Source organism: Bos mutus, chromosome 8 (genome assembly GCF_027580195.1).
Source record: "Bos mutus isolate GX-2022 chromosome 8, NWIPB_WYAK_1.1, whole genome shotgun sequence".
NCBI classification, from domain to species: domain Eukaryota; kingdom Metazoa; phylum Chordata; class Mammalia; order Artiodactyla; family Bovidae; genus Bos; species Bos mutus.
This window is the reverse complement of record NC_091624.1, coordinates 101762456-101785541: the sequence shown is the minus strand read 5'-3', so window position 1 is coordinate 101785541 and position 23086 is coordinate 101762456. Positions and strand designations below refer to the sequence as shown.

The following is a 23086-nucleotide window of genomic DNA, read 5'->3' as shown; positions in this document are numbered from 1 at the left end:
CCTTCTGTCAGAAAGACTGCTGGGAATGATGACCAAACCCGGACCATTCCAGGTTTGCAACCACCATAGCACTAGTGATTGAGGGCCACACTAGTGAGCTTACATTCTGGATGGGTGCTCTTACAGATTATTACAATTCACAGGATCTCTCTACTCAGCTGAGAAAACCAGACAAAACTACAGATACCAACACCTTATGGATAAAAATGCATTTTAGTAGAAAATAAGCCAAAACCCTCCTAAAACTCCAAATTCTCAGTTACAACAGGCGAGAAGGGTAACTGTCGGAAGTGGCTACGCTCTCCGGCTTACTTGGAAGGTGTGAAGCTTGCCTTCCAAATTGCTGTGTGATAAACACAGCTGTAAAGGAAGCTGCACTGCAGGGTGTTCATCAGGCACTGAAGCTGGTGTTACAAATAAGGTGGAAGTTTCTCACCTGTCATCTTCAGGGGACTCTACAGCAGAAAGCTTTGGGAAGGGCAAGTCCCTTCCTGGGAAAAAAGCATGGTATGTGCTGCCCTTAGGGCCTCTGGAAAAAGGATGGAAATGATCCATCTACACTTGTCAACTAACAAGGATATTTCTGCTTAGACTCCCAGAACGTTCTCTAGAGTGAAATGTGCAGCTCTGACTGGGGGTTCTTGGTGGGGGGAGGTGTGTGGAGAAAGCCTTGGGAAGTACAGGCAACACTGTTCATTCTCACAGGCTGCTCTTTGGTTTAAACAGGGATCAGCGTGGAACTGTAGGGACTCTGGCAGTGTCTACGCTCAAGCTGCAGGACGGTGAACAGGAGAGCATGGTGGACTCTTGTTTACGAGCTGGCCGAGCGGGGTGCACTGACCAGGAAAGAGCAAATGTGTTCCCGCTGGTGCCTAGAAGAGACCACAATTCTCTTCATATTCCAAGTGGAGTGAGTTTAAAATCCTTAGAAAATTTAAATCTTTAAGTGAGGAAAAACTCCTACATTCTTAGTTACTGAATTATTCCATCCAGTGGCTACAATTAAATATATTTTCCCCCTTAAGCAATGAAGAGGAAGTCAGGGTGAGGTGAGCAGACATGCATTTATGAGAGGGTGTGTGTGTGTCCATGTGCCAGAGACTCTGGAGGGACCATGGTCTCAGCACGAGGGCTCCCACGGCACGGGGCCGAAGCGGGTAGGCCCTTCCACTGTGCAGGTGGGTTCATGTCCAGGCAGGGCCGCGGCTGCCCGAAGCCCCTAGCACCTCTCAGACATTGAGTGTGTGTGTGGTGGATGGTGGAACTTGCTTGTTTGGATCAGATCCTCCTCTCTTCTTCTACCTTCTCTGCTTCTCTGCCTCCCTCTGAACTTCTTCCCTCCTCCTCCTCCCCATTGCGTACTTGCCAAGTATCCTGTTGTATGACAATAAATCCGTGTGGGTGAATAAGGATTTCTCACAAATTCAACAGGACAACTGAATCTTAACCACATTCAAGTTATATGAAAATCTAACTAGACACATGAGCAGAGCTGAAGGGACCTTAGCTCACCCCCACCCCCCCACCCGGACAAAGCGCACCCACAGAATTGAGTTGTCATACGACCCCACCCGCTCTGTACCCAGCAGCACCTGCTCCGTGGCTCACCTGCTCCGAGTAGTCATTCCCGTCCACGTCATCACTGTTGGAGTGGCCTCCCGGACTCTGTACATCTATCCCATGACTCTCCAGGATTGCTGCTTCTTCGAAAAAAGCAAACAGATCCCTAAATTTTCTGTTACCATATCATAAAGGTCTAACACTGAATCTGTATTGAGGAAATAAGAATGCAATTAAAACAAAACCCTAGACTAAGTCCTGTTTCTTCTCAATTGCAGACAGGTGGAATTCAATGGCACAGTGGTCGGGGGAGGAACAACACATTTGCCCTTCTGGAGCCCCTGCTGCTTCGTGTGTACATCTGAGTGGCTGACTGGTAGGTGCTTCATACTTACCAGCTAATTAAATGGCTCTCCTGTCTTGGGGTTCTATAAAGCATTTGAGGATTGTCATGATGAAGAAGTAAGTTTATAAGTGAAATACAATTTAAGAAGCTCAAAACCAGCCCACCATCCTGATCTCATCAATTCATGTTTCTTAAATGCTTTATTTTTCCAATCTTGCTTTTTACTAGGTTCCCTGTATATTAAGATGCTTTTATTCCAATTCTGTTAATCAGCTGTTTCTTAGCCTCTGGGTCATAGCCTGGTAACAATGAAAAGGCTTAGGGTGTCACATTCCCCCTTCAAGGCCTTATAGGTAGCTTTCATCTGCACCACAGGAGTAACTGATCAGAGATCATGTCTAATTCCAGATTCCTGCACATTAAGAATGATGAGGTTTAGAAATAATGCCATTCTTAGTACAATACAAATAGTATGATTAATATTAACTTCACATTATAAAAATACAATGAAGAAAAACATAAGGGCAGTTCTTGTTAGGCTTAAAGGGTAGTCTCATTTAGACCTGCAGTTCTACACTGAAGTCACTCTTAAACACAAGGCCCAGGACTGCCTTCAGAGAGACAGCAGCCTCTCGGATACATTACCGATATTAGCTCTTCTCTTGATCTCCTTCCGCCTGTTAGCAAACCAATTATATACTTTCAGGGAGGTAACTCGTTCCAGATCTGACAGTTTTTTGCCTGTGAAGACATGCCATAAAATTCAGAAAATCTGTATCTGAGGCTAGTTTTAAGGGACAATACTTTTTTTTTCCCCAAATGTTCTTTTCACTGCATTTATTGCCAGAATAACAGATATAGAATTTTTTTTTTAGCATGATCTAGTACTATATATAGACTTAATTACTGAATGAATAAACATATATATGGTGGTGGTGGTGGTTTAGTCGCTAAGTCGTGTCCGACCCTTGTGACCCCATGGACTACAGCCTGCCAGGCTCCTCTGTCCATGGGATTCTCCAGGCAAGAATACTGGAGTGGGCTGCCATTTCCTTCTCCAGAATAAACATATAAATAGTGGTAGAGAACCCGCCTGCCAATGCAGGAGACAAGAGGCATGGGTTCAGTTCCTGGGTTGGGAAGATTCCCTGGAGAAGGGCATGGCAACCCATTCTAGTATTCTTGCTGGAAAATCCCATGGACAGAGGAGCCTGGCAGACTATAGTCCATAGGTTCACACAGAGTCAGACATGACTGAAGCAACTTAGGATAGGATGGATAAATAAACATACAGACAGCTCTAATAACACAAAATGCTTCAATTCAGAAAGTCACACAATATGAATTCCAACATAAAATATTAAAGGATTCAGCCTGCTAGCGTTCAAAGTTCATATGACAGTAACATGAAAGGTTCATTTAATTAGCATCATTTACTCAGATGAATCTGTTTCTTTACCACATTCCCAGATAGCTGAAGTCCCCTTACATCTTTAAGGCCCTGTGTAAACTAGTTTCCTGCTGTCTTGACAGGGACCACTCTCCATGTCTTCTTAAGACTGAGGTCACTATGCCCATCTGTATTGTAACTACACTGGAACACATAGCACAATTCAAGTTGCAAACTGCTGTCAAATGTGACGGTTTACGGATAGCACCACGGTTACCAACATGGCAACCATCCTTCTCCTTCATCGTTTTCTGTTTTGGCTTTTAGCCCTCAGTGGGTAGTGGGACCAGTAAACAGGTCAGGCACTTGATGCACGGAGGTTAAATACTTTCCAGGAAGAGCCTGAGTTCCATCCAGCACAGCGTTAGGGCCAGGGCTTTGGCCTGTGAGAAGTAAGGGTACCGATGTCATAGCTGAGTGTGTATGTTCTGGACGGTTAGAAGTCTGGCTTCTAACTAAGGGAGAATAAATTAGTATTTAATTATCACAAAACAGTGATAAAACTTAAAACATAAAAAAGTGATACTTTTGTATGTATCCTTTAAGCCAATCCAATTAACTGGCCAAATGGAGATCAATTCTTCTTCACTGAGAATGGTTTCTGCTTTAAAAAAAAACACCACCACCACCATAATCTGTGGAAGAACATTTTAGCACACGACGTATGAGTGTTTCAGGGGCTCTGCTGACTTGCATAGGAACAACTAGACTTCAGAATGGAAATACTCCAAGCTAAGAAGTCATCCCAATGTAGAAATGGGAAGAAGTCTGCTCCATAAAGAATTCTTTCTTTAAACAGAAATACAGAATTATACAATTTTCAACAGTTACAAAACAAAACTATCTTAATATTTACAAAACTATCTTAATATTTACATTAACAAATCTTGATTAAGTATGCCAACTTTCAAACTATTTTGAAACTGGTATGTTTATGCTGTATTTTTGGAAAAAGAAATCGATACACTCTTTAAAACTAGTAATTTCAAGGTTGCGCATCTCAAGCAAGGACACTCACTGGAACTTTCCCACATAAAGCCTAATTTGGAGTAGTGTAATCACCCCCTCAGAAGTACAGTGTGAACAAGACAGAGCAATGACCATCCACAGGAGGATGGTGGGAACGGAGCCAAGAGCACCACCGGGATGAGGAAGAGACTGAGGTCCCAAATGCTGGTCCGAGCGCAGCCCAGAGCCAGGCGCGCTCACTGCCTTACCTGGCTTCTGTATCACTGCGTTGCAAGCATTTGCAATTTCTTCTCTCTTTGCTTCATCTGGGTATTGATTCTCATTGAAGTAACTGCAGAGGCAATCAATTAAGACACAAAGTTTGTACTTTTAGAAATGTGCTCTCCTTAACACACAGGCTCACTGAAAAAGATGTCCTTTTCTAGGATGTAATATTAATGTCTAGTCCAGGCTGTCTGATGGAATTTCCTATGAGGATAGAAACAGTCTGTCCAACCGGGCAGCCACTACTCACATGTGGCTGCTGAGCACCTGAAATGATGCTGATGTGATGGAGGAAGTGGATTTTTGATTTTAGTAAATTTAAACAGTTACATGTGACTGGTGGCTACTATATTGGATAGGACAGGTTTAGCCACTGCTCGGCTTCGATAAAAGATGTACTGGATATAAACGTTACTTGTGATATGGGTGGCTGGTTGAAATCCCAGACTTCCGTTACTGAGGCACTGGTGACGACAGGACTCTTTTCGTGTCTTGTTTGTAGTAGCAAAACTTGGAAATTACCCAATTGTCCATCAGTAGGAGAATGATAGAACAAGTTATGAGACATCTGTATTTATACACAGCTATTTAAAAAGGACTAGAAAAACTATTCACTGGCCTGAGGAGATGTTCTTGACGTGGTCCTAAGTGGGGGAAAAAAAAAACCAATCTGTAGAATAATGTGCATGTAAAAAGTACTATTAAGAAATTTTTAAAATTCCTGTCTAACTTAAAGAATTAACTTACGGTTGCCAGGGGCAAAGAGTGGGGGAAGGGACAGTTAGGAAGCTTGAGATGGACATCTACACACTGCTGTTTTTAAAATGGATAATCAACAAGGACCTACTGTATAGCACAGGGGACTCTGTTCAGTGTTACGTGGCGGCCTGGATAGGAAGGGAGTCTGGGGGAGAATGGATGCATGTGTGTGTATACATATATATATATGGCTGAGTCCCTTTGCTGTGCACCTGTAACTGTCACAACATTGTTAATCTGCTATACTCCAATATAAAAATCTAAAAGAGAAAAAAAATTCCTGCATATGTGTACTTAAATCTGCATGGATAAAGGGTGGGGGGAGGGGACATATGCATACTTATGGCTGATTTAGTTGCTGTACGGCAGAAATCAACACAGCATTGTAAAGCAATTATCCTCCAATTAAAAAAAAACCTAAGTGACTAAGTATCAGAATATTGATATACTTATCCTCTAATAAAACGTCCTCATAAAAAATCTGCATGGATAAAGCTGGAAGGGTACACATCAAGGTTGATTACCTTATCGTGGGGAAAGGGATAAGTAGGAGGAAATTTAAACATTTTAAGATTTATTTTTGCCTTTTTCCATACGCTAAAATGCATATATTACGAACCCATCCTTGGCATTATCAGACCTGTGACACTATATGTGGAAACAGAATGCTTATTAGTACTACTTGTTCTGTCACCTATGAGTTTTCAAAAAGGAAAGCAGAATATCTGTGCTTTGAACCCGGAAACGTAAGGTCAGGAAGTGATTCCTTGTCACATCCTAGTTCCTCTCACTTCCTTGGGGCCTCCCTTCCCCCATCCTCTCTCTGTCTGCACTGGTGACAGTGCTCTTCTGTTGGGAGGCCCCTAACCTCGCGTGAGCCCTGCCTTCGGCGGTACAGCTCCTCTGCCCCGCAACCTCTCCGTGTGGAGAGCATCCTTCGCTGGAGCCCCGACACAGCAGCTGCCGTCAGCTAACAGCCCTTCCTTCTCTACAATGTAAGCAGCAGGATTCCATCAATGCAGCTGTGCAGCCACCACCCCACACGGCGGTCTCCTGCTTCAGTCCGGGATTTGCACATCTCTTTCCACGTGATTTTCTGCTATCATTTTTAGACCTTCCATGTTCATCCTGAGGATTCTTCCAAGTCACTGCTCCACTTCCACATTCCTATTGACTTCATGTTAACTCCACCTCTGCTATTTATTTGGGCAAAGACACTGGATTAGTTTCCATTAACCAACAGCACAGTCTTTACCCAGGGGTTTGTTAGAAAAGGGAATCCCAGACCTTGCCTTAGACTAAATGAGAATCTGAATTTTAACAAGATCTCCAGGTAATGTGACTGCACATTAATGTTTGAAAAGCACAGGATCAGCGCATTCATTTAAAATTCAGCAACAAAGACAACAAAAGCAGATACTAAGTATCTAATGTTATATGCATCCACTGTGGGTCAAGAAGAGAATGAGAAACCACAAGGAGTTTATAATCTACTGAAAGTGAAGTGCAAGTGTTAGTCGCTCAAGTGAAAGTGTTAGTTGCTCAGTCGTATCCAACTCTTAGTAACCCGCCAGGCTCCTCTGTCCATGAAATTCTCCTGGCAAGAATACTGGAGTGGTAGCCATTTCTACCTCCAGGGGATCTTCCTGACCCAGAAACTGAACTTGGGTCTCCTGCACAACAGGCAGATTTTTTACCATCTGAGCCACCAGGGAAGCCCATAATCTACTGAAGAGACACATATCGCTGCTCTTGTGATGAGATTCCATAGGCTGTCTGAACAGAGGAGGTGGGAGAACGGAGGAAGGTGTGCTCAGTGTTGCCGTGAGACTTGGCAGAGGAAGTGTCATCTGAGTTACCTCTCGAAGACAAGATAGGAGTTTGCAAAGCAAAGAAAAAGAACAACTTTTCATGAAAAGGAAAAAGCATGAGCAAAGGCAAAAAGGTAGATTAAAGTCTTGATGATTCTGGGCATGGAGAAGAGTTCAGTGTGGTTAGAATACAGGGTTCACAAGAAAAAATGAGAGATGCTAGTCTGGAGGAGTAGGATGGGCCACCTTGTGATGTTCCATATGTAATAAAGATTTCATCTTGAAATAGAGGTTTTAAAAACCGCACAGAGATACACTCCCGGCTGCGTTTTAGAAAGACAGCACATTTCAAGATTCAAGATGACTTAGAACTCCACATCTAAATCTGAAATTCTGAAATTCCCTAGTCAACTTTCTACTCACCTACTCCACCTCTTCAAATTTCTTCTTCTTTACACTAGTCTTGAATCCTTTAAAACCCTTCCCCAACTTAAAAAACCTGTTCGTCTATCACTCTTCTGACCTCATCTCGCTTCTCATCCTGAATTCCATGGCAAGCTGAAGCACCAGTATCTCTTAGGAGATACCATATGATTCAGGAAGCCCACTCCTGGGCATACATCCAGATGATAATTCAAAAGATACATGCAGCTCTATGTTCATAGTAGCACTATCCACAATAGCGAAGACAAGCAACTTAAATGTTCATCGACAGACAAGTGGAGTCATAAGAAAAAACGAAAATAATGGCATTTGCAACAACATGCGGACAACTAGAGATTATCATACTAAGTGAAAGTGAAGTCGCTCAGTCGTGTCTGACTGTTTGTGACCCCGTGGACTGTAGTCTGCCAGGCTCCTCCATCCATGGGATTTTCTAGGCAAGAGTACTGGAGTGGGGTGCCATTGCCTTCTCCAGGGGATCTTCCCGACCCAGGAATCGAACCTGGGCCTCCTGCATTGCAGGCAGACTCTTTACCGTCTGAGCCACAAGGGAAGCCAAACTCAAGTAAGTCAAAGAGAGACAAATAGCATACAATATCACTTAAGTGTGGAATCTAAAATATGACACAAATAAACCTGTCTATGAAACAAACAGCATCAGGGGACACAGAGAATAGACTAGTGGTTGAAGGGTTAGGGGGTGAAGGAGGGGAGGAGTGGGGATCGGGGATTAGCAGATGCAACTGGCACACAGAGAATGGAGACACAAGGACTTTGTACAGCACAGGCCACTGTGTTCAATATCCTGTAATAAACCTTAATGAGGAAGGGTATGAAAGTGAACGTGTGTGTGTGCATATATGTGTGTGTGTGTAACTGAGTCACTTTGTTGTACAGTAGTAGTTAACACTGTAATTCAACTATACTTCAATAGAAAAAAGAAAACAAACAACAGCATCTCTTAGGAGAAATTCTGGTTACTCAGCTTCTCTGTCCTTCCACCATACCTGTCCTGCCAATCTCCCACCCTGCAGAAAGCACCTTCCACTTGTTTTCTTCCATCCTTCAATCAGGGTACCAAGAGTTCCTGGGCAAAGTTATAAAACAGGGCCAAGTGACTTCTTTATAACCCTGTGTTTCTCGACCTTAACTAGGCCCTTTGTTTCTGATGGGAATGCTTTTTGTTCTTCTAGCCAACCGTCTATAATCCTCTATTTTTCATGCCCCTCTTTGCTGAAACCTTTCCACGCTTAAGGCTCAAGCCCTTAGACCTACCACTGTCATTCTTTTTGCAGATGCCCTTGGCACCCACTCCAGTGCTCTTGCCTGGAAAATCTCATGGGTGGAGGAGCCTGGTGGGCTGCAGTCAATGGGGTCACGCAGAGTGGGACACGACTGAGCGACTTCACTTTCACTTTGCCTCCTCTTTTACCAAGATGGAGATTACTAGGATTTGTTTAATGTTTTTAGCTTCTCAACTTCTGTATGTCTCTGAGTCACTGCTCGTTCACCTCTGCATCTCATGGAAGAGAAAGATGCAGTCTCCTCTTTGAGGTCTACTTCTCCACTTGTGTCTCTGATCTCATCATCCTGCCCTGTTTCATTTTCTCATGTCTCCTTTCTTTCCTGCACATCTTTTATTTTTTTAAAAAAATTTATTTATTTATTTTAATTGGAGGCTAATTACTTTACAATACTGTGGTGGTTTTTGCCATATATTGACATGAATCAGCCATGGGTGTACATGTGTCCCCCATCCTGAACCCCCCTCCCACCTCCCTCCCCATCCCATCCCTCAAGGTCATCCCAGTGCACCAGCGCTGAGCACCCTGTCTCACCTGCATATCCTTTCCCTGTGCCCTCATAATTTACTCTATTTCACTCATTTTATGATACATATTTCTTCATTATTACGATTCTAAAATTAGGATACATCTTATAATTCGTTGTGTCTGAAAATTAACTGGCAGCATCCCACCCACCCCATGCCAGTATATAAAATAAAAGTGTGTCATACAATCAAAGCCTTCCTAGATTTGGTGGAATGTGGTAGCTGCTAAGACTTAGAGGTCCCATTTTGGCAACAGCTCAATGGCTACTATACCTTATTGTGCTAACTCTTCCAAATTATTGCAAAGCCTGTGACTGACACTCTACTCCATCTAATGTCTGATTAATATACCTAAATGTGTATCTCCAGTCATGCTGCTATTCTATTAAAATTTTTTTAAAGATTTATTATAGAGGTGTTCAGAGTCCCCTTCTCCCCCAAACTGCCTCTGCAGCTTTATCTACTGCTGCTCTCATATATGCATGCTAGTCTGGGGAAATGGAACAGCCTCGTCAACCCCTGCATCTCTGCGCCTTTCTACTGTCCGTTTACATGCTCTTTGCCTCCCTGCCTCCAAACCATCTTGTCTGTCACCATACAGCTCCACTGTCACCTCTTGGCCAGTCAAAGGTAATTTCCTCATCCTGTGAATCCAGCACTTCACCTGTTCCTCTCTCACACCTTTTTCGTCCTGTATTATAGTTATCACTGTACACCTCTCTCCCCTGCTACACCAAGAGCCACCTGAGACCAGGTCCAAGTCTGACTCACCCTCATCTGCACTCCTCAATGATGAGCTGTCCTCCTCAATAATGATGGACAGAGTCACCACCAGCCCAGTGCAGGGGCCTCCAAAAGAAATGGCTATCACTGTAAATGAACTGCTGACCATCAAGGGTATATGTAGAGTTATCACAACACAGCTTTGAAGGGTACATATTAAACTGTTACAAGTGATTATGTCTTGGGAGCAAGAATCCTGGGGTTGGGTGAGTGGGGGTTGGGGTAGAAGACAGGGAAACATTGGTAGTAATTAAGATGGATTTTCACTTTCTGCTCTACATATTTACTTCTCTATTGAATTTCTAAAATGAAAATACATTATTTTAAAATAAAAGAACATGAGGAAAACATTTAAACAATTAAGAAGTAGCTTATTAATCTAACTCCCTAAATAACTTGTTTTGAAAAATGGATTTGAATCATCTAGAAAATACTAGGATTGTGACTGCCATTCTAGTGAGTAACAGAATAAAACCACAGTATTTCTGGAAGCTAAATAAGAATTTACAATTTTTCCTAGCACAACAGGGCCTGAGGAGGTGACAAGTCAGAAATGGGCTTTGCGGAGACCATGGAGGAGGCATGAGCAGCGTACTGACCAGTGCCCCCAGTCCCTGGCATGGTGGGGTATGAGGCTGTGAAGCATTAAGCACCCTCCTCAGGGGCCAGGCTCACCCGGCCTGGAAAAGAATGGCCAAGAGCAAGAGGAGAGGACAGGTGGGGACCAGAGCCCAGCTAGGGCACCCAGTGGCAGCAGAGAGGCTAAGCATCCTCCAACGCCCAGCTTCAGCCTTCTCCGGATCCCCTTCCCAGTGACTTCCACAGCCTTTGCCCGCCCCCAGGCGGCAGGCTGGCTAATACCAGCAGCCAGTGAAGGTTCACACACTTAATGAGGACCAGCAGTGGAACAACCAGGGCACCAGACATGTCATCCTGCTACGTGGAGTGGCTGAGGGGCATGTCCCTGGTAGTCAGGGCCTGACAAAACGTGGTCCACTGGAGAAAGGAATGGCAAACCACTTCAGTATTCTTGCCTTGATAACCCCATGAACAGTGTGAAAAGACAGATATGACACTGAAAGCTGAGACCCCCCAGGTGGCAGGTGTCCAACATACTACTGGGGAAGAGTGGAGCAACAGCTACAGAAAGAATGATGAGATGAGCCAAAGTGGAAATGATGCCCTTTTGCGGATGTGTATGGTGGTGAAAGCAGAGTCCAATGCTATAAACAACACTATTGCACAGGAACCTGGAATGTTAGGTCCACGAATCAAAGTAAATTGGATGTGGTCAAACAGGAGATGGTAAGAGTAAACATTGACATCTTAGGAATCAGTGAACTAAAACGGATGGGAATAGGGGAATTTAACTCAGGTGACCATTATATCTACTACTGTGGGCACGAATCCCTTCAAAGAAATGGAGCAGCCCTCACAGTCAACAAAAAAGTCCGAAATGCAGTACTTGTGTGCCATCTCAAAAACGACAGAATGATCTCTGTTCATTTCCAAGGCAACTAACTATTCAACATCACAGTAATCCAAGTCTAGCCCCAGTCAGTAATGCTGAAAAGGCTGAAGTAGAACAGTTCTATAAAGATATACAAGACCTTCTAGAACACCGAAAAAAGATGTCTTTTCATCATAGGGGACTGGAATGCAAAAGTAGGAGGTCAAGATACCTGAAATGACAGACAAGTTTGGCCTTGGAGTACAACACAAAGCAGGGCCAAGACTAACAGTTTTGCCAAGAGAACACACTGGTCACAGCAAACACCCTCTTCTAATCTAACAGCACAAGAGACAGCTCTTCACATGGACATCAGCAGATGGTCAATATCAAAATCAGACTGATTATATTCTTTGCAGTCAAAGATGAAGAAGCTCTATACAGTCAGCAAAAACAAGACCCAGAGCTGACTGTGGCTCAGATCATCAGCTCCTTATTGCAAAATTCAGGCTCAAATTAAAGAAAGAAGGGAAAACCACTAGGCTATTCAGGTATAACCTAAATCAAATCTCATGATTATACAAGTGGAGGTGATGAATAGATTCAAGGGATTAAATTTGGTAGACAAAAGTGCCTGAAGAACTATGGATGGAGGTTCATACCACTGTACAGGAGGTGGTGTTCAAAACCATCCCCAAGAAAAAGAAACACAAGAAGGCAAAGTGGTTGTCTGAGGAAGACTTACAAATAACTGAGAAAAGAAGCAGAGTTCCAAAGAATATTAAGGAGTGATAAGAAAGCCTCTTAAGTGAACAATGCAGAGAAATAGAGGAAAACAACAGAATGGGAAAGACTAGAGATCTCAAGAAAATTGGAGATACTAAGGGAACATTTGGAGAAGGCAATGGCAACCCACTCCAGTACTCTTGCCTGGAAAATCCCATGGACGGAGGAGCCTGGTGGGCTGCAGTCCATAGGGTCGGTAAGAGTCGGGCACGATTGAGCGACTTTACTTTCACTTCTCACTTTCATGCATTGGAGAAGGAAATGCCTGTATCCTTGCCTGGAGAATCCCAGTATCCTTGTCTGGAGAATCCCAGGGACAGAGCCTAGTGGGCTGCCGTCTATGGGGTCATACAGAGTCGGACACGACTGAAGTGACTTAGCAGCAAGGGAACATTTTGTGCAAAGATGTGCACAATAAAGGACAGAAATGGCAAGAACCTAGCAGAAGCAGAAGAGATTAAGAAGAAGTGGCAAGAATACACAGAGGAGCTGTACAAAAAAGGTCTTCATGACCCAGATAACCAAATGGTGTGTTCACTTACCTAGAGCCAGAATCCTGGAGTGGGAAGTCAAGTGGGCCTTAGGAAGCCTTATTAGGAACAAAGCTAGTTGGAGGTGATGGAATTTCAGCTGAGCTATTTCAAATTCTAAAAGATGATGCTGTGCAAGTGCTGCACTCAATAAGCCAGCAAATCTGGAAAACTCAGCAGTGGCCACAGGACTGGAAAAGGTCAGTTTTCATTCCAATCCCAAAGAATGTTCAAACTACCACACAACTGCACTAATTTCACATGCTAGCAAGGTAATGCTCAAAATCCTTCAAGTTAGGCTTCAGCAGTATGTCAACCGTGAAGTTCCAGACGTACAAGCCGGATTTAGAAAAGGCAAAGGAACCAGAGATCAAAATTGCCAACATCTGCTGGATCATAAAAAAGCAAGAGAATCCAGAAGAACATCTACTTCTGCTTCAATGGATATGCCAAAGCCTTTGACTGTGTGGATCACAACAAACTGTGGAAAAATCTTAGAGATGGGAATACCAGATCACCTAACCTGCCTCCTGGGAAACCTCTACGTAAGACAATAAGCAACAGTTAGAACCAGACATGGAATGAGAGACTGGTTCAAAATTGGGAAAGGAGTACATCAAGGCTATATTTTGTCACCCTGCTTATTTAACTTATATGCAGAGTATATCACGTGAAATGCCAGGCTGGATGATTCACAAGACGGAGTCAAGATTGCCGGGAGAAATATCAATAACCTCAGATATGCAGATGACCACCCTAATGGCAGAAAGAGAATAGGAACTAAAGAGCCTCTTGATGAAGGTGAAAAAGCTGGCTTAAAACTCAACATTCAAAAACCTAAGATCATGGCATCCAGTCCCATCACTTCATGGCAAACAGATGGGGAAAAGTGGAAACAGTGAGATTTTATTTTCTTGGGCTCCAAAATCACTGCAGACCAGGAAACTGAAAAATGCCTGCTCCTTGGAAGAAGAGCGATGACAAATGTAGACAGCATATTAAAAACCAGAGACATCATTTTGCTGTCAAACTTCCATCTAGTCAAAGCTATGGTTTTTCCAGTAGTCATGTACAGATATAAGAGTTGGACTGTAAAGTAGGCTGAGTGCCAAAGAACTGATGTTTTCAAATTGTGGTGCTGGAGAAGACTCTTGAGAGTCCCTTGGACAGCAAGGAGATCAAACCAGTCATTTCCTAAAGGAAATCAACCCTGAATATTTGTTGGAGGGACTGATGCTGAAGTGAAGCTCCAATACTTTGGTCACCTGATGCAAAGAGCTGACTAATTGGAAAAGATCCTGATGCTGGGAAAGTTTGAGGGCAAGAAGAGAAGAGGACGACAGAAGATGAGGTGGCTGGATGGCATGACTGACTCAATGGACATGAGTCTGAGCAAACTCAGGGAGATAATGAAGGACAGGGAAGCCTGGAGTGCCACAGTCCATGGGGTCACAGAGAGTTGGACACCACTTGGTAACGGAACAAAACAACAAATAAGAAGTTGCAGTTGTGGCATTTATGATTGTTGTGTTAGCTGCTCAGTCGTATCTGACTCTTTTTGACCCCATGAACTGGAGCCCACCAGGATCCTCTGTCCATTAAATTCTCCAGGCAAGAATACTGGAGTGGGTTGCTATGCCCTTTCCCAGGGGATCTTCCTGACCCAAGGATTGAACCCAGGTCTCCAGCACTGCAGGCAGATTCTTTACTGTTTGAGCTACCCAGGCATATACGAGTAATGTGTTAAAAATTTTTGTAAAAATGTTATTTAATTTGTACTTAGTATTTAACTATATAAAATATAGTCAGAATAAAAACAAATTGGTAACCTTCCAAATAAAAGGTTCAAGAATATAATGTACTAACTATAGTTCTAAATCTGTAAGCTTGGCAATTAATCCTTTCTTTTCTGCTAAAGACTTATTATAAGAAATGTAGGCCTATCAGAAATATCAATTTTCTTTAAAATGTGCTAATACAGCTGCAGGTGTGTACACTGGACTGTGATTACTACTTTCATCTTTCTGTAATGTTTCAATGTTTACAATATATTAATTAAATATATATAGTATAAGGTAAACTGATAAAGTAATATATTTTAAAATACCTCATGGTAAGTATTTAAATTTAAAATGTAATAGTTAAAATTTTTTTGCAAAGAATTACAAAGCTCTTAAAGCTTTCTTCTTGGTGGTGGTAGGGGGCAGACAGCTACACAATATTGATGCAAAGTGAAAGAATTTTCAGGAAAGACAAAGGCAGGTCAGGAAATAAAATGTTCACCCAGTATGTATTACATGAGCATAAGTATGTGTCTGAGAGGTAGATGTAAGTTCAAAAATGACCCTGATCTTAACAGTACACAGTTCAGTTGAGGACATCAGATATGAAGTTAAAACAAAAGGAGTCAAAAGAACAGTCAAAACAGTAAAACAGTGACAAGTCAGAATATGTCTAGCTGCTAATTAAATATATAAATGATATGTTAAATAAATCCAGGTTAGAGAGCTATCTCTATGGACTATACTGCTCTGGGAAAGCTTACTGCTTTGGATCTCTTCTGAGGGATGCACAGGCTTCAGGCATTGGAGAGGAAAGGGCAAAATTATCAATAAAAACAAACATAAAAACCTAAGATGTGCTCAGACAACAAAAAGCAGCTAGTAATGCAATCTGATTAGACTATAAGGATTATATTCAGGGTTTGCCCGAAACAGTGCTTTTATCCTGGATTATTAACAACCCCTGGCCCCTCATTCCAAGGTGGTGCTAGTGGCAAAGAACCCACCTGCCAATGCAGGAGACCTAAGAGACACTGGTTTGATCCCTGGGTTGGGAAGATCCCCTGGAGGACGGCATGGAAACCCACTCCAGTATTCTTGCTTGGAGAATCCCATGGACAGAGGAGCCTTGTGGGCTATGGTCCATGGGGTCACAAAGAGCTGGACATGACTGAAGTGACTTAGCATGCACTCTCATTCCCCTACATTATCCCATTTAGACAGTAAATTATATAGTCAGTCCAGGACCGTATCACATTATTGGCTCATCTGAGTTTAATGTTAACTAAAAACTCTATGTTTTTTTCACAGGTGTTTTGTGAAGGGGACATGGCAACTGTCAGAAAAAAGGAAGTATCCAAGAAATTAGTAACTATAGTTTCTATCTAGTTACCTGTAAGAGGAGCTATGTAAGTCCAGAGAACCTGCCTGGCCTGTAACAGACACTCAGTAAGCAACTGTCTGATCAAAAGATGGCTGAATAAAGGTATATGTGAAGGAATAAATTAATGTAAGAAAGAAACAAAGGGGAAAGCAGAAAACATTGGTTTCAGTTAAGGCCTTTAGTGAAACCGACAATACTTCTTTCAGGAGAAAAGCAGTTGGGATCTTACCGTATTGTACAATGCACTGTCTTCCCTTGCTTCATTCAGAGGTTTTATACTCAGACATAGCTGAATACAATTATGTTAGTAGTGTTTATTTTTGAACTATACATAACCAATAGACTATCAGTAAAGTTGAGAAATAAGTCTAATGACTGATTTTAGATGTAATTAATCATTTAGTCAACTCAAAATGTTGACTGAGTCCTAGTTTATACCAAGCAATTGGCAGAGCCTCCTAATGTAAATACTGGGGATATATGTATGTTACAAAACACACTCTAGAGTTCACTGTAAGATGCATGGTATTCGTGGAATGAATGTAGTATATGGGAACAGAGAAGAATCAACATTTGTGCAGGTTTCTTGAAGGCAGAGTGTGGAGGGTGGATAAAGTAAAATAGCATGAGGCAAAGGAAGCAAAATATAAAAGGAAGGGAGTTATAAAAGAGCTTAAAATGTTCTGAGAATGAGGAGTTCAGTGTGGATGAATGTACATGAGATGGGTGAAGTGAAGTCACTCAGTCGTATCCGACTCTTAGCGACCCCATGGACTGCAGCCTCCCAGGCTCCTCCGTCCATGGGATTTTCCAGGCAAGAGTACTGGAGTGGGGCGCCATTGCCTTCTCCAGGGGATCTTCCCGACTCAGGGATTGAACCCGGGTCTCCCGCATTGCAGGCGGACGCTTTACCCTCCAAGTCACCAGGGAAACCCGAGATGGGTGACTGGGGATCAAACTGAAGAAAAGTATTGGGTCCATATTTTAAAGAGTATAATAGAGTTTGCACTTAACTTCAGGCAACTGGACAAAGTTTTTTAAGCAAGGGTATTATATGATCAAACACATTTTGTATGGCAGTATCTCTGGTGATACTAGAGGTAAAAGTTAGTTATGCAGCTGTGGTAAAAGCTGAGGAGAGGATCTGAAGCAGGCTAAGGCATGGGACTACAAGGAAAGATAAAATTCAAGAGACATTGGGATGGTAATAAAAATTCAAGACACCCTCACTTCCTGGGTTTAGGCACCACTTCCTCCCTTCCACCAAATCAAGACAGCCTTAGGAATAGTACATACTATCTATTATTCACCTTCTGGCATTTCATCCTTAAATTATGTCAAAGGATTAGATATTTCTACTGTTACCAGGTGGATAAATTGTGGGAGAACTTGGCTTTAAGACTCTGAAAGGGACCTGTTCTGAAATACACTTCTGTCCCATGTAAGAATGTTTATAGCCCTAGACATTTTATAAGACTAAAAAGGGAAAGACATGTAAACAGAAATCTACAGGTAGTAATATAAAAGCAATAAAATAAATCCTAAGGGCACTATACTTTATAGACAAAGGACATTGTCAGCCGAATGACCAGTGAATATCTTCAGAGAGAAACCAAATGATCACTTTGCAAGACAATGACAGCAAAGAATTAAAATGAAAAGTGGCAAAATCATTTACATGAGATGAGATACCATAAGCTGGTAACAAATGGAAATGTCCTTGAAGCACCTTCATTTCAGTAGCACCTAAGTCTATAAAAACGACAACCGGAAAGTTCCTCCCATTGTGTCTCAGGGAGCACATAGAAAAGACAGGAACTGGCTCTCTAAGCAAGGTGCGTGTGTGTGTCCCTCAGTCATGTCCCTCTCTTTGCGACCCCATGCAAGGTGTGTGTTTGTGACTCAGTTGTGTCCCACCCCATGGAGTTTACCCAGCCAGGCTTCACTGTCCATGGAATTCCCAGGCAAGAATACTGGAGTGAGTTGCCATTTCCTTCTCTGGGTTATCTTCCCGACCCAGGGATTGAACCCAAGTCTCCTGCATTGCAGGCAGACTCTTTACTGTCTGATCTGCCAGGATAATGCCATGTAAATGAACTTATTCCCGCCCCGCCCCGCCACCCTGTGTTTTTAAATGAACTATCTCCCCTGAAGAGAGATTTAAACCTCATCACTTTAGTAATTAAAAAAATAACGTTTCAGGATTGTCAGACACTGCTCACTATCTATAATCCAGTGTATATTTCTTTATCACTAAGTATAATTACTGGGTGGAGGGCAGGAAAGAATACCATTAAACTGAAATAGTTTGGAACCTAGTCGTCCCATATCCACTTTGAGAGCATCTATGTGTTAAATAATCTTCAGCAACAACAAAATAATTAAAATATTTTCTTTTTTTGGGGGGGTGGGGGAGTGGTGGTGGTTGTTTTAAATAACAGAAGGAAGCAAGAGATGACAGAAATGGGAACACATTCTCCAAGTACAGCACCTCTCTTTGGTTAATCCATAAAAGCCTAACGACATCCATGGTTCAGTTACAAACCAGGAGAGTGATACCCTGTATTTTATCCAAAGATCTCAAAGCTCCTCTGATACTCATCATACCTTAAAATATCCCCGAGAAACAACCAGGAGTCAGAGAGAAACAGGAGAAGCAGAGCTGGAAGTCAGCCATGCATACAACTGTTCGTCATCTGCTGTGAACTTTGGACCGTCGGGGACTTGGAAAGATGGGGAAATGGGGACAATAAGCTCCCCAACGTCACAGAGCTGGCTAGGACGAGAACCGAGTGTCCTGACCTCCAGGCCCACGCTCTTTTCCATTCCTGCTTGCTAAGAAGTTGCTGGGTGCAGTGGGGGTGAAGAGTGTCACCTGAAAATTCACGTCCACCTGGAACCTCAGGAAGTGATTGTATATAAAATTGGGTCTCTGTGGATGTAATTACGGGAAGGATTGCGATGAGGTCACACTATGCCCTAAATCCAATGAGTGTCCTCATAAGAGAAAGAAAAGAACACAAACAGAGAAGACAATGCAGAAATGAAAGCAGAGTGATGGGTCTGCAAGTTCAGGAATGCCAAGGACCTCTGATGGCTGACCAACGCTCGAAGTGTGGGAGGGTTTCTACCCTCAGAATCTCCCAAAGGAACCCACTCTGCTGACACCCTGGTTTCAGATTGTGGCTTCCAGAACTGTGAGAAATACACTTCTGCTGTTCTAAGCCACCAAGTTTGTGGAAATCTGTTATGTCAGCCGTACAAAACAAATACTCTGGGTAAATAGAATCAGTACAAAAAGAATGGGATGGTCTTAAGAGATACTGTGATTCAACTCATAGCTTAATGGACACCATTTCAGTATAGAACTACACCTGCAGGCCAACTGAAATAAGCAGCTATTTCTGATTTCTAAAAGTAAACACGTGAATGAGGCATTCTCCTGAAATACAGAAAAATTCTAACTTCAGTTCTTTTTCCTTCTGTAATCCAAATTGGCTGCAACCCTTCTTTTGATGCTCAACACTGTCCTCCATTTGAACGGTTTTCATACTAAATCCCTATTTCAAAGCTTTACTGACTTTTTAGATTGGCTACTTCATGATAACAAATGGAGCTAAGGGACTGCTATATTCATCTCTATCTTCAGCAACTAATTTAGCAGTGCTTATTTTTTAAAATCTTGGAACACTAAGTACAGATAAATATTTCTGCAATACAACAAAGACTACAATCAATAATGAAAAACAATCTGCTAAGAGATGTATAAGAAAACAAGTATAGTAAAACAATGGTAGAATCTAGGTGATAACTGTAAAATTCTTTCAGCTCTGCTGTATGTTTAAAATTTTCCACAATAATATGTTGGAAAAATAGTAACTGGTAACATTAATAAGATGATAAAATGCTAGTGGTCATGGTGGTTTAGTCACTAAGTCGTATCCGACTCTTGCGACCCCATGGGACTGTAGCCTGCCAGTCCATGGGACTTCCCAGCCAAGAATACTGGAGTGGGCTGCCATTTCCTTCTCTGGGGGATTTTCCTGACCCAGGAATCGAACCTGGGTGTCCTGCACTGCAGGCAGATTCTTTACCTACTGAACTATGAGGAAATACTAGCAGCATCTAAATTAAATCAGAAACTGGGCAACAGAGCCCACCATCCCCAATACAACCTTTTCTCTTGTTGCAATTTAATGTTTTTCTAAAAGTCCTAGTCATTACAATAGGAAATGAAAGAGAATTAAGACACAAACTGGGAAGGAGGGCCACAAAAATATCATTTGCATATTATACTATACCAAGAAAACCAAGGGGTAAATTCAAATTGTCTCAGAAATGATCAATCAGATTGCTGGGGACTAAACAGACCAACAAAGATACTAAAACTTTCCCGTGTATCAATAAGCAGCTGGACAACTTAATAGAAAAAAGGCCTCTATTCATGAGAGCAAGAAAAATGAGGATTAAAATAAAAATATCTAACAAGAAAAATATATAAAATATACAAAAAACTAAAAATGTTACTCATTTCACTGACAGGTATAAAAAAGACAAGAAATGGAGAGGCATACAACACATTCTTAGATAAGAATAAATAATATGACAGTGACACTTCTTCACAAATTAATTTCTAGGCTTAACTTCAATCATATATTTTTTTCCCCTCTTTTTTCTCAGTGGGAGTGGTATGTCAACAACACTATTTTCATGCTCACCTGAAAAAACAGATGAGGATGGTTAAGAACATTTTAAAAATAAATATTAGTGAATGGGCCCTCTCATCAAATATTGTGAAATTATATGATAATCATAATTGTGGTCCAAGGATTGATAGGAAATAGAACCAAAAAACACAATAACTTTATATGCGAGAAATAATTTTAAATCTTAAGAAAGGGAAAACTGGTTATTTGGAAAATAAGACCAAATTAGATATTCACCTTACAAACTCAATGTTTTATGGCTAAATGTAAAAGAAAACATCTGAATGAAGAAGTCTAAGGGATGGAGGCAGTCACACAAGAATAAAGTGGTGCACTTATCTACATTTAAATAAAAGTGAAATAAATTGCAAATATATAGCAGAAAGGGTTAATGAGCTCATTCCATAAAGAATTAATATACAAGTCAAGCAGAAAACATGAATACACAACAGAAAAATGGGTAAAGGAACAAATACCAAAAGATGAAATATGAATGATTAATAAACATGTAAGGCTAGTCTCATTAGTAATCAGAGAAGTTTAAACATAGCAAAACTAAAACAGTGCTTTTTCCCCTCCAGATAAGCAAAATGGAGGTTTTTCACTGACTAAGAAGATACAGCACACACAGAAGGCAGGCTGCAGTCGCAGTGCCAGTGGATGCTCAAGGCCAGTGATGTGGGTAAACTCAGCTGTTTGGAAGAAGTTGGTAATATTATTTTTAGGACAACAGGTAAGAACAAGGCTGTCTGTGTCAGTACTGTTTAACAGGGCAAAGCTGGGAAGACTTTAAATGTCTCCTACGGTAATAATTGTTAAATATGATTATGGTATAGACACTTGAAGAAAAAGGAAGGAGCCGTTTAAAAAAATCATGTTTTCAAAGAGCACTAAATGACACTGCAAAATGTCAGTGAAGAAAAGCAGGTTACAAAACCAGGTATGACTTATTCTAATCATTTTCAAAGTACACATAGATAGAAATACTAAATGTAAATGTACCAAAATATTTTTGGTTATTTATGGTTATTTATGAATGTAAATATTATTTTCTTCTTTACAATAGTTTACAATCTGTTACTATTAATTTTCTAATAAAAAATTACCTAAGATAAAAATGAAACATGTAAAATATCATGTAGGAAACGAGTTGCCAGTCCAGGTTTGATACACGATGCTGGATGCTTGGGGCTGGTGCACTGGGACGACCCAGAGGGATGGTATGGAGAGGGAGGAGGGAGGAGGGTTCGGGATGGGGAACACTTGTATACCTGTGGCGGATTCATTTTGATATTTGGCAAAACTAATACAATTATGTAAAGTTTAAAAATAAAAAAAAATAATAAAATAAACTGGGTTATGTAGTATTACAAAACCTAACTCTGATTTTTTTTTTAAGCTGCATTTCAAAATACTTTTCTTTCATTTACCATCCCTGTATCTGTTTACAAACTGGCAACATAAACAGTTATGAAGTAAGGACCTGAGCTAGACACAGCTGTCAACACACATGTTCAACTGCAGGGGACTAGGTAACTAGGTAATTCTCTAGGTAATTCAGAGAAGGCAATGGCACCCCACTCCAGTACTCTCGTCTGGCAAATCCCATGGACGGAGGAGCCTGGTGGGCTGCAGTCCATGGGGTCACTGAGAGTCGGACACGACTGAGCAACTTCACTTTCACTTTTCCCTTTCATGCACTGCAGAAGGAAATGGCAACCCACTCCAGTGTTCTTGCCTGGAGAATCCCAGGGACGGGGGAGCCTGGTGGGCTGCCGTTTATGGGGTCACACAGAGTCGGACACGACTGAAGCGGCTTAGCAGCAGCAGCAGCAGCGTGTAAAAAATTATGGTATATTCTTATACAACCTTCTTCTGTTTAGAAGATATGCAGATACATACATAACAGAAAAATGGCTGAAAAGAAACACACCAAAATATTAATGATTATCTGTGGTGTTGAGGGCATTTCAATTTTCTTCTTTACATTTTCCTGCCTTTCCCCATTTTTTATGTAGTGAGTATGTACTAATTTTGTAATCAAAAAAGCATTATTTGAAAATAAAGTTTGCTCTCCCAAAGCATGAGCAAAATAGAACTGCACAAAATTATTTTTAAATAGATGTCTTAGTTTATCTTAATGTTTTTTGGCAACAAACATTCACAATTTAAACATTTGTTACGTAAACACACTAAAGTATGACAAAAGATGTTCTACACTAATGTATGTTT

The 23086-nt window shown here is 41.5% G+C and overlaps 1 protein-coding gene and 1 long non-coding RNA gene across 10 annotated transcripts in view; one reads left to right on the top strand and one right to left on the bottom strand.

The window, feature by feature from the left end:
• HMBOX1 (homeobox containing 1) overlaps positions 1–23086 on the bottom strand; it is a 203734-nt gene that overhangs the window by 14163 nt on the left and 166485 nt on the right. Inside the window, exons 7-10 of one of the 9 annotated variants that reach the window (XM_005907649.3) lie at positions 4574–4656; positions 2552–2647; positions 1609–1700; positions 1303–1374 (exon numbers count right to left, since the gene is read on the bottom strand). In XM_005907649.3, the coding sequence (XP_005907711.1) occupies positions 1303–1374; positions 1609–1700; positions 2552–2647; positions 4574–4656 (343 nt within the window). Of the gene's footprint in view, positions 1–1269; positions 1375–1608; positions 1704–2551; positions 2648–4573; positions 4657–23086 lie in introns of all 9 variants that reach the window. The other 8 variants (XM_070376005.1, XM_070376008.1, XM_070376009.1 and 5 more) reach the window with 8 other exon arrangements.
• LOC138988927 (uncharacterized) lies at positions 570–16502 on the top strand. Its single transcript, XR_011465198.1, has 3 exons — positions 570–910; positions 1839–1936; positions 16076–16502. It is a non-coding gene; the product is annotated as an uncharacterized lncRNA (long non-coding RNA).